The 12,720-nt window shown below is 41.7% G+C and overlaps 1 protein-coding gene across 1 annotated transcript in view; it reads left to right on the forward strand.

The window, feature by feature from the left end:
• Positions 1–4,022: 4,022 nt before the first annotated feature.
• ARMC3 (armadillo repeat containing 3) overlaps positions 4,023–12,720 on the forward strand; it is a 62,818-nt gene continuing 54,120 nt past the window's right edge. The window contains 1 exon segment of the mRNA XM_068405179.1: positions 4,023–4,070. Coding sequence (XP_068261280.1) covers positions 4,023–4,070 — 48 coding nt within the window.

The raw sequence follows: 12,720 nt of genomic DNA on the forward strand, positions 1-12,720 counted from the left end.
TAACTAAAGTTGTAATACAAGAACAAGGGGATGTTGTATTGAATTGAATAACACATTTAAACTGGTTACATATTTTTTAAATCTAAGGAGTAGTTCCTTATACAGTACACTTAACAATTGGACCTGTGCCATAGCATGTCAGACTTAAGAATGAAGAGTAAAAGGATTAAGCATTTATGTGGACAGTAAAAATAGCTACTATTGTTAGAAAGAACATAAAAACTTCAGGAGATCTAAACCTTCATACTTTAGGGAAATAAAAAGCCTGTAACAGATGGAGGAAATCTGACTTTTGGGATTGGTTTCATGCATTTATCAGAAGCACTTGGCTCTTTACCACTCTGGAGGCAGGATACTGATCTGCCATGGAAGACTGTTCTTATTCGTTGAAGGTTTTTTATGCTGAGGCCTCTTAGTTATTCTGTGATTTGGAAAGAATGCTATCATGTTCTATAATTCCTGTTACTTCTTTTTTAACAACGTTCATACATCATCTTTTACACTGTACAAGTTGGAGTATACATTCTGCCTCTACAGCTTAGGATCTTAACACAACTGAAACACTCCTGACTTAGTACACCTCCTACTAGGTGTACCAAGCTGTTCAGCTTCAGAAAACAGTGAAGTATGGCCCTTGGGACGTATGAAAAAAGGCGCTGCTATCAATCAGAGGCTGTACGAGAGTCAAGATTTTATTGCAAATCTTGCATATTTTCACAGCATCAGGTTGTGGAATCAAATACCTGAGATTCTTGGCTTCTGTTAAAAATCTAAGGATCTACCCTTGGGCTTTTGAAGGTAACACTCAGCTGAATGTTAATGTGATGTCAGAATGTAAATAAAAAGTATCAATGTATCTTAAAAGTTCTGAGATTTTAAATAAATTATCGTATTATTTTTTAGCTCACAAAAAATCCCCACCTTTTCTCTCTCATAGCTATTTCCCTCAACCTGGCATCTAACTACAAACTCATTTTGATTTTAAGGATTTGTCTGCAGAGTACTCCGCTCTGCATCTGTCATTATTTTTTTTTTATGATTCTTTTGTGTGTGTATAATTTATAAACACATAGATCATTTGAAAAAATGGAATCCTTAAATGAATTCTGAGAATTATTAGAGTATATTTAGTCTTTTTTTTTCTGCAGTGGGATGAACTGAATCAAAATGCTGAATCAAAATAGAAAAAATTATCTTGTATCGAGGAACAGATTCTAGTAAAGTTTGGTTAGTTAACATCTGTTGCACAGTAGCTAATTCTTGACTTCATCCTGATAATTTTTTGCGTAATATACACATGGGCACAGATAAAACAGTGGGCAAATTCAAAGGTCTTGACTTAATTGGTCTCTCGTATCATGTATTATTTTCATACAGCATGTATCTTCAGGATCTGAATATTAAATTGGACCTGGTATATCTTTTTAACTCTCCTCTTCTATGAAGCCAAGTTTTTTTATAATGTATTAATGCTTGCACTGGCATTACAACAGTGGGCAAAGGGAGTCTGTTGATTGATATTTAAGGAGTAGGACAGAAGAAAGCTGGAAAAAGAACTTGGGAGAAAGAAAGGAGGGAGTTTCAAGATTATTCCACACTGTTCTCTTAATTATGACAAAGCTACCTCAGAATGATGAGGAGGATATTTAAGATGGCATACAGAGGACATACTAGTTTATGGACTCAAGAAAGGAGTGAGATTATCTGCTAATGCTACGATTATAATTAATCAATGAAGATGACCAATTTATAGGCAATTTTCACTGATACCACAGGAAAAAAAAAAATTAATTTCTGTGAGACGAGAAGAAACAGCAAGACTTCAGTTAAACTAGCTAGACTAAATTGAGATTATGTCATTGTCACTTGGAAGGCAAAAAGAATCTCACTTGTGCATCATTTTTGGGAAGAACCTGAAAATCATGGCCAGGTTGTAGTAACACAATTTCAGACTGTCTTAAAGCATGGGACCGTTAATTTGCAAAATGGATCATGTAATAAATAACTGGTTAGAAGCTATTCTTAAATCCTTCTCTTTGCACTGCTTTTCCATAGGAGTAATTGCTCTCAGAAGAGACCTTTGCTTCCTTGACTAAGAGGTAAGTTCCACAGCTGGCTGTCTCTTTGACTTATTCCTGTTCTTTGTCTCATGTATTGAAATCCAGAATAGTAACTGCAACAAAGAAACAGACTGAGGGGCATAATCCAAAATAAAGTAATTGTCCTGTTTGTGCTTGTTGCCACGGATCATACTGCTTTTTTAATATTAACCAAGGAACCAAATATTTCTGAACATGTATAAAAATGTATACGTTTCTTGAAAATATTGTCAGAAGTTGGATGTATTTATACAGCATGAAGAAATATTTACAATTAAAGGCTTTAGTTATTCACAGTCTTGGAATATGTATAGTTATTTGAATTTGTGAAAATTAATTTTACAACATTATAAATACTTCTACATGAATTAACTTCTAAAATTATTTGGTTTAAACCTAATTAAACTCATTCAGAATTAAAATTGCTTTTTATGACTTTAGCTTAATTTATATCAGAAATGAATTGAGCTGAACTGAATAATTCTAAATAAGTGTCCATATCTCCATATGAGGATTTAACACAATTCAAATAACCCGGATTTCCTGAATGTCCTTGTAAATCTGATCCTTGTATGTGTGCATGATGCTGACTTTCTAGAGTGACTGCATAAATCAGGTCACATGTCTATCATTTTTGTTGAATATACTGTCAATAATTTGTCCTTATGCTTTTCTTATGTAAGTTAATTTGTCTTTAGCCAAAGCTGCACTTTCTGAAACACTGAATTCTAGTGTGTATGGAAACTATGAAGTTTCCAATTTCCAGTCCATTTTTAGGATGTGCTTATCAACTGGTTTTACTACTGCTGTGTTACAATTTACTTGAGAGGCCAGCAGAGGAACAATGCCTGAAAAAATTCAGAGGATTCAAGAAGAGCTCCAAATTTTTGTAGAACACAACAAACAATAGCCTTGACTTTTGTAACCAGCCAGGCTACAGCTCATACTGCTCTAGAAAATAATCTCTCACACCACAGGGAGGCTGTCAAGATAGTCCTGGCAGAGGGTGAATGTGTGGTTTCCCTTTGAGAATTAACTGAGGAATTACTAAGGGGTACTAACAGTGCACATTTCACTTCTACACAGTGCTAAAACAAACCTAAGTTTGGCATAACTTGGGTTATGTTCTATGCATAGCTAGTGCTAGTGGATCATATTGCTCATTACTTTTGCCTGTAGCTTAAGTGGAAGGCTTTGCTGAAGTTTTGCAAGCCACATGAAGTGTTACATCCATATGCTTCAGAAGCTACTATTAGATGCAGCTGAGAAGGTCTTCCTGGTTCACGTGCTCATGTGCTGATACAAAAAAAGCAGAAGACAGAAGCTGGACTTGGTGTAAATAGATGTAACTTTTTTAAAATCAGTGAAATTTGTACTGTGCAGAACTGTTTCTTAATACCTGCAGACCTGATTTTTGTCTTCTGTGAAATACGAAGAGAGAATTCAAATTGAATTTAAACCATATTTTCAAGGTAGAACTTATTTGTACATTCTGCAGTTGCATAGAATGTTTGCCGACATAGAATGTCTAGACAAACATGGGGAAATACCCTAATAGGACCTTCAAGTTCATACATGATTTATAGATGTGGATAAAACTAACTTACAGAAATGCTTGTCCTTTGTATTTCTACCACATTACAACTTGAGCCTGTGATGTCTCACATCTTTCTTTTTAGTTATGTATTTTGTTGACAGATGTATTTTACCAAACGTGTTCAAGTGTTAAAGTGTTTTGTTTATAGGGGACAACTTTCAGCATAGAAATTACTATGTCAAAGAAATCTTCAAACTGATTAGGTGGGTCAAATGAATAAGAAAGTCTGTCTTACAAGCTTTCCTAAATCACTGGTAAACTGATTCCTAAAACACAGAAGGGATTTTGTTTGTCTGGTTTTATTATTCTTGTTTTTTGTTTTTAGAATGGGTAAAAAAGTAAAGAAGGAAGTAAAACCTCCACCCAAGGATGTGGTAAGTTTATAAACTGCTGTGTGCTATAAAATAAACATTACACAATTATAGGCCCAGCTCTACCATCCTTACATAGTTCCTTACTCTCCTAGTTTACCCACATTATTCTAAAAATGTCTTTTAAAGATGATTCTGTTTCTGCTTTTCTTGGACAGCATACAAACCAGAGTGACTGGGCATGTATAGTTCTTTGTGGAGATTGTTGTCTTTGGCAGGCTTTGGCAGGCTTTGCAAATAGTAATATATGAAACAATCCAGACTTCTTTTTATTTGAAGAACTTTCCATTAGGAAAAAAAGGAGAAAGGAAGAGGACAGCAGTGGCAGGAGCGACAGCAGCGGCGGCAGCGACAGCAGCGGTGGCAGCAACAGCAGCAGCGGCAGCGACTGAAGTGAGTGTGGGGCGAAGGCGAGATCGGGCTGTACCGGGCGGTTTTCATACTCTGGACCCCTCCCGAGCAGCAGCCCCGAGCTGCTTCCCCCCTCACCCCGGACCCGAAAGTTCCCGGCAACGAATCAGGAGAGGAGGGGGTGTAGCACCACCCCCTGTTGATCTGGTGATAAAAAGCCTCCTGGAGGTCAGGGACTAGTCCCTGCCCAGAGGGGAGAGGGGAGTCAGCAGTGACTGGGTGTGTCCCAGGGCGGGGGAGGCCACAGCAGTTTGCAGCTCGTTGGGGAGGGTGCTGACTCCCTCCCAGTGCTCAAGGCGAGGAAGGTGCCAAGGAGCTGTGAACCAGGGGTGTCACCAACAGGTATTTCCCAGCTCAGTGAAAGAACAATGGTCTCCACCAGGCGGAAGAAGACCAAAATGGATGTGGGAACCCAGACAGAGCTCCCACGGAAGGAGGCAATTGTGCAGGTCGCAGGCTGCAGGGAATGCTACAGCGTCTCTGTGGTGGCAGGGGGCTGTGTGCGCTGTGAGCAGGTAGATGATCTGCTTGGCCGAGCGGCACAGCTGCAAAGCCAGGTTGAAAAGCTTCAAGATGAAGTAGAAAGGCTTAGGAGCATTCGAGAGGCTGAAATGGAGATAGACTGGTGGAGCCAGGCTCTGCCCTCCCTGCAACAAAAATGGGAGCACCTGCCGGAGAGCTCCCAGGATCGAGGGACCCCTGTACTCTGCCCCTCTCAGGTGGAAAACAATAACCTAGAGGAGAGGAGTGAGTGGAGGCAAGTCTATGGCCGTGGCAAAAGGCGAGTGCCCTCCTTGCCTACCTTGCCTCCACAGGTGCCTCTGAGCAATAGATATGAAGCCCTAGTGGAATACAGCCGGTCCAATGGGGATGTGGTGGAGAGGCAACCTATATCAGAGGTCCTACCACAGTCAGAAAAACCTGACAGGCTTATAGCTACCTCCTCCACAAGGAAGAAGAGAAGAGTTTTAGTGGTTGGAGACTCCTTCCTAAAGGGATCTGAGGGCCCAATATGGAGAACTGACCCCCATCACAGGGAGGTCTGCAGTCTGCCTGGAGCCCGAATCAGGGATATCACCAGGAAACTCCCCAACCTGGTGAAGGCCACAGACTACTACCCCCTGCTGATCTTCCAGACAGGTGGGGAAGAAGCTGCATCCCGTAGTCCGAGGGGGATGAAGAAAGACTACAAGGCCCTAGGACAGTTTGTGAAAGAGTCTGGGGCACAAGTTGTTTTCTCCTCCCTCCTTCCATTTTCAGGTGATGACGTGGGATGGAATAGTAGGATTCTCTCTATAAATGCCTGGCTACGAGACTGGTGCTACAGGCAGGGCTTTGGGTTCTTTGATAATGGCTGGTTTTATAAGACACCAGGCGTGACAGTGATACATGGGAAAGGTTTATGTCGTAGGGGCAAAAGGGTTCTGGGACAGGAATTAGCAGGGCTCATTCGGAGAGCTTTAAACTAGATTCGAAGGGGGATGGGGTGGTAGCTGGGCTTGCACCACTGGGGCAACGCTCTAGTGTTGAGGCAGACCAGGAGGCCTCCCATCCCCCTGGGGTGAAATCGGTGTGCTCAGCTCGCTCCCTGAAATGCCTGTACACCAATGCACGCAGCATGGGGAATAAACAGGAGGAGTTGGAAATCCGTGTTCGGTCGGGGGGCTATGATCTAGTGGCAATTACAGACTTGGTGGGACGCCTCGCATGACTGGAATGTGGTCATGGATGGCTATGTCCTGTTCAGGAAAGACAGGCCACTAAGGAGAGGTGGTGGAGTTGCTCTTTATGTGAGTGACCAGCTAGAATGTATTGAGTTCTGTCCAGGGGTGGTGGAGCGAGTTGAGAGTTTGTGGGTGCGAATTAAGGGGCAGGCTGGCAGGGGTGATACTGTTGTGGGTGTCTATTACAGGCCACTGGATCAGGATGAGGAGGGTGATGAGGCCTTCTACAGGCAGCTGAGAGCAGTCTCTCAATTACAGGGCCTGGTTGTCATGGGGGATTTCAACTACCCTGATATTTGCTGGGAGGCCAACTCAGCCAGCCATCCCCAGTCCAGGAGGTTCCTCCAGTGCATTGATGATAACTTTCTGATGCAAATGGTGGATGAGCCAACTAAGAGAGGAGCGCTGCTGCATCTGATCCTCACTAACAAGGAGGGTCAGGTTGAAGAGGTGAAGGTTGAGGGCAGCCTTGGTTGTAGTGACCATGAGATGGTAGAGTTCGGGATCTCATGTGGCAGGAACAGAATAGCTAGCAGAATCACAACCCTGGACTTCAGTAGCGCCAACTTTGGCCTTTTCAAGCAATTGCTAGGGGAAATCCCATGGGACAGGGTACTAGAAGGTAAGGGGGCTCAAGATAGTTGGTTAGCATTCAAGGACTGCTTCTTCCGAGCTCAAGATCAGAGCATCCCAGCAGGTAGGAAGTCAAGGAAGGGTACCAGGAGACCTGCATGGTTAAACAGGGAACTGCTGGGCATACTCAAGTGGAAGAAGAGGGTGTACAGATCATGGAAGGAGGGGCTGGCCACTTGGGAGGAATGTAAGTTTGTTGTCAGAGGATGTAGGGAGGCAACTAGGAAAGCTAAGGCCTCCTTGGAATTAAACCTTGCAAGAGAGGTCAAGGACAACAGAAAGGGCTTCTTCAAATACATTGCAGGTAAAGCGAACACTAGAGGCAATGTAGGCCCACTGATGAATGAGGTGGGGGTCCTGGAGACAGAGGATAAAAAGAAGGCGGAGTTACTGAATGCCTTCTTTGCCTCTGTCTATACTGCTGGAGGCTGTCCTGAGGAGCCCCGGACCCCTGAGGCCCCAGAAGAAGTCAGGATAGAGGTGGAATCTGTCTTGGTAGATGAGGGCTGGGTCAGGGACCAATTAAGCAATCTGGACATCCATAAATCCATGGGCCCTGATGGGATGCACCCGCAGGTGCTGAGGGAGCTGGCGGAAGTCATTGCTAGGCCACTCTCCATCATCTTTGCTAAGTCGTGGGCAACGGGAGAGGTGCCTGAGGACTGGAGGAAAGCGAATGTCACTCCAGTCTTCAAAAAGGGCAAGAAGGAGGACCCGGGTAACTATAGACCGGTCAGCCTCACCTCCATCCCCAGAAAGGTGATGGAACAACTTGTCCTTGGTGCTGTCTCTAGGCACATCAAGGATAGGGGGATCATTAGGGGCACTCAGCATGGCTTCACCAAGGGGAAGTCATGCTTAAGCAACTTGATAGCCTTTTATGAGGACATAAGCCGGTGGATAGATGGTGGTAAAGCTGTGGATGTGGTCTATCTTGATTTCAGTAAAGCGTTTGACACGGTCTCCCACAGCATCCTCGCAGCTAAACTGAGGAAGTGTGGTCTGGATGATCGGGTAGTGAGGTGGATTGTGAACTGGCTGAAGGAAAGAAGCCAGAGAGTGGTGGTCAATGGGACAGAGTCCAGTTGGAGGCCTGTGTCTAGCGGAGTCCCTCAAGGGTCGGTACTGGGACCAGTTCTATTCAATATATTCATTAATGACTTGGATGAGGGAATAGAGTGCACTGTCAGCAAGTTCGCTGATGACACCAAACTGGGAGGAGTGGCTGACACAACAGAAGGCTGCGCAGCCATTCAGAGAGACCTGGACAGGCTGGAGAGTTGGGCGGGGAGAAATTTAATGAAATATAACAAGGGCAAGTGTAGAGTCCTGCATCTGGGCAAGAACAACCCCATGTACCAGTAAAAGTTGGGGACAGACCTGTTGGAGAGCAGCGTAGGGGAAAGGGACCTGGGGGTCCTAGTGGACAGCAGGATGACTATGAGCCAGCAGTGTGCCCTTGTGGCCAAGAAGGCCAATGGCATCCTGGGGTGTATTAGAAGGGGTGTGGTCAGCAGGTCAAGAGAGGTTCTCCTCCCCCTCTACTCTGTCCTGGTGAGGCCACATCTGGAATATTGTGTCCAGTTCTGGGCCCCTCAGTTCAAGAAGGACAGGGAACTGCTAGAGAGAGTCCAGCGCAGAGCCACGAAGATGATTAAGGGAGTGGAACATCTCCCTTATGAGGAGAGGCTGAGGGAGCTGGGTCTCTTTAGCTTGGAGAAGAGGAGACTGAGGGGTGACCTCATTAATGTTTATAAATATGTAAAGGGCAAGTGTCATGAGGATGGAGCCAGGCTCTTCTCGGTGACATCCCTTGACAGGACAAGGGGCAATGGGTGCAAGCTGGAACACAGGAGGTTCCACATAAATATGAGGAAAAACTTCTTTACGGTGAGGGTGACTGAACACTGGAACAGGCTGCCCAGAGAGGTTGTGGAGTCTCCTTCTCTGGAGACATTCAAAACCCGCCTGGACGCATTCCTGTGTGATATGGTCTAGGCAATCCTGCTCCGGCAGGGGGATTGGACTAGATGATCTTTCGAGGTCCCTTCCAATCCCTAACATTCTGTGATTCTGTGACCTGAAATCTGCCTGCCTTTTCAACTGTGGAGACATTCCCTTTCTTTAAGGATGAAAGAGTTAAGAGCGTAGATCGATCTGCAGAGTTTTTTTACTAAATACAAAATCTTACAGATATTTTGAATGACAGTACTACATATTCTGGATCTTTTGCAACGGTTCAGGTTTTTCTGGTATCATTGGAAGTGACACAGTGAGAAGTAGAAGAGCTGAAGCCAAATGTGGAATAATGGTGGTAGACTTTTTTTTAGAAGGTGGAGATTAAGGGTCTGACACTAGCACACTTTTCAAGAGTTTCTGTAAATTCACAAGGTACAAAGAGACCCCCAAATAGACAGAGGTTCAAAATATAGGTATTTTAAAAGTTTAATTTGTTTATTCAGAAAGAAGTAGAGGAAGTAAGACAGAAACATTAACTAAGTTAATGAAAATCAGGACCTGAACAAGTCCCACAGAGGAGCATGAAACTAAATGCAAAGTTTAGCACACTATTTTAAAAAAAACAATGGGTTTGTCTGTAAAGAGTGATGGTATTGCAAGAGCTTTTTCAAAGGTCATAGAAAAGTTGATTAGCAAAAACTATGTCACAATTTCAATATTAAATAAGCATAAATAATTTTGACTAAGACAGTAATATCCAACAGCCATGATGTCACTGATGCATAGCAATTGATATCAGGTTTTACCCAACTGTTCTGTGGAAAGATGAATATTACAAACATAATTCATAAGCTCCAATTGATAATAAATCCTTATGAAAGGAGACTTGACATAAAACATCAACATGAGAGGATAAATTGATCTAAAGCCATTTCTGTATGGAATAACCTAGAAAGCCAGGAGGAGACACAAAGAAGGTATATGTGGATAGGACTAATTAAAACAGGCCTGAAGAATTAAAACTAAGTATCTTTGCAGTCTAAGAAAAAAAATTGAAAGGCATGACAGTAGATTTAAGGTATATGGATGAGCTAGCCCCCTCCAAAGTAATAAAAGTTGACTTTTTGAGTAAATATCTAGAAAGTCAGTAGGAGCAGCACCACAATTTCTAAATCCAAAAGACACCATTAGAGTTTCTGGAGAAAAGTATGGTACAGCCTACTAACTACTAGAATAAACTGTCAATAATGTTAGAAGAGATATTGAACAATTGAAAAAGTTAAACTTAGAGAAAAGGTCAATAAAACTATTAAAAAGGAAAGAATTGGGAAGAGTGAAGTCCAGATGGCATCTGCAGTTTTTGGCTTAGTTTTTACCCTTATTGTCCTTCAGGCTAGCTTCTCTCTTCTAGCAGTCCTATCAGGAGAAAAAAAAACCCTGAATGTTGTATAGCAAAACAGTATTAAACATGAAAATAGATCATCAATTAGTTGTAACTATCAACAAAGAAAATCTTCTAGCTGTGAGAATATTGTTAATAGTGATCATGTAAAATCAAATCTCAAAACTCCGAATTTCACCTGGACATTTCAGATGGCAGGAAATGAGATGCAGACAAAATAAAAGATGTGTTAGCTATTATCTTCTGATTGATAATCTGCTTATGAAAATGTCAAGTCAAAGAAAAGAAGCCTTGAGATAATGTGGACAGGCTTATAAAAGAAGGCCTTTGTGCTTGTGGAATGCTCTGGGAATATATGGTACTGCAGATGACCACTAATTTTTATGGATTTCTAGAAACACATCTCTGAGCCTAGCCACTGCTTATATGTTTCAGAAAGTATTCCCGAGGACTCTGTTTTCCCTGCCTTTCATAATTTGTCTTTTACTATTATCTGTTCTGAGAATTGGGCTTCTCCAGGAAAAATATTGCTTTGAGCCTCTATCTCTATATGGATGACCTTAGACAGTAATTCAGGCAGATAAAATATGCTATCTTTGACATAGATTGATAGGAACTTTTCATATGATATCTTCATTAAGTTTGGTCTAGACAATATTACTATTTGATCATCAGCTAGGACATAGACATTAAAAGGGAAGCCTGAGATTACCACTAGGGAAATGGTTGGACTCGATCCCAGAGGTCTCTTCCAACCTGATTGAGTCTGTGATTCTGTAAAAATACTGAGGCATTATCACTGAAATAAAGCTATAGATACCCTAGTATTTTTGAAAATGGCTTCACTCATGACACTGATGTTAAAAAGGTAGAATATATGAAATGGCACTATCAACTCCTGAAATTGAGTCTCCACAGAAACACCTTCTTTTGAGCAATTAATGACTAAGTATTAATTTGACTTGACTTTAGTAAGGCTTTCAACACTGTCTCTCATAACATCCTCATAGACAAACTGATGAAGTACAGACAAGATAAATAGATGGTGTAAGTGAATTGAAAACTATCTGAACTGCCAGACTCAAAGGCTTGTGATCAGCAGCCTGAGGTCCAGCTGGAGGTCAGGCACTGGTGTTGTGCTCCAGGGGTTGATCCCAGGGTCAGTACTGTTTAACCTCTTCATTAGTGACCTGAATGATGGGACAGAGTCCACCCTCAGGAAGTTTGCAGAAGATACAAAATTGAGAGGAGTGATTAACAGACCAGCTGGTTGTGCAGCCTTTCAGAGGGACCTCAACAAACTAGAGAAATAGGAAAATGGGAATTTCATTAAGTTCAAGAAAGGGAAATGCCAAGTCCCGCATGTAGGGGAGGAATAACTGGTATAGACTGGGTGATGACCAGCTGGAAAGCAGCTTTACGGGAAAGGACGTGGTGATTCTGGTGGACGTACACCAGCAATGTGTGCTTGGGGCAAAGAAATCATCATGGAAGATGATGAAATTACTTAGATTTAAAAACCTACCAAAAATATGAATTTAGGAGTGTGGGTAGTATCATATTTTGCCTTATTTTTTAACAAGTCAGAAGAAGAAGAAAAAAGCCTTCTGTTTGTTCATTTTCCTTCTAGCACACTCATAACTTTTTTGAAGACTTGCTCCAAATTATTTCCTTGCTTGACAACTGACTTGTATATATCTTCATGCCCTTGTTGTTCAGCAACATGTGCCTCTGATATAGCTATTAGAGGGTTTTTAAATGAAGTAAACCAAATCATATACATTTTTAAATATATACAGTATAAATATACATTGTAATATTTTTAAATAATTTGTATTGCTATCTTAAATGACTAATCTACTGTATTTTAAGATAAATACATTGATTTTGAGAGACTGCATGACTCCCGTATCTAGTAGTTTCTGTATGTAATACAGATACTCTGTAGGCCTAAAGTGTGAGGGCAGAAGACAGTGTTTCCATATCAAAAAATTATTTTAAATCCAAATAAGCTTAAAACCTTTTTGTAGGTAGAATTTTCAGAAATCCTTGAGTCTTTTTAAAGAGCGAAAGGCTTTTTTAGAAGATTCCCTTTTCAAGTGATGTTAGTCCCAAAGAGTCTATTAAGAGGGTGAAAACTGCCAGATTTGTTGGAAGATTTCTTTCTGTATCAGAGAGGTCAGAAATGGAAATGAACACTTTGTATCATTTCTAGCTGGCTGAGCAGGCATTATATCATGGAAACCCTTCAGTTGGTACAAGATCATGGTAAGCTAGTGAACTGAGTTGACAAAGGCACAGGAAGGGTGCTTTTACTTTTGTAAAGCAACCACAGTGTTAACACCACAGAGTAACCAAATCTTCTTCCTCATACAACATCTCCATTTATAGGCTCTGTGCACGGTTGCTCAAAAGAAACTTCTTCTCATGTTTGGTTCTGAAGCCACAGCTCTTACACATGTAAGAGAATTACATAGTCTGTTGCCTTCAAGACTTCCTAAATGTACAGGGAAGTGTCAAGGTT

Source organism: Nyctibius grandis, chromosome 7 (genome assembly GCF_013368605.1).
Source record: "Nyctibius grandis isolate bNycGra1 chromosome 7, bNycGra1.pri, whole genome shotgun sequence".
Lineage (NCBI taxonomy): Eukaryota > Metazoa > Chordata > Aves > Nyctibiiformes > Nyctibiidae > Nyctibius > Nyctibius grandis.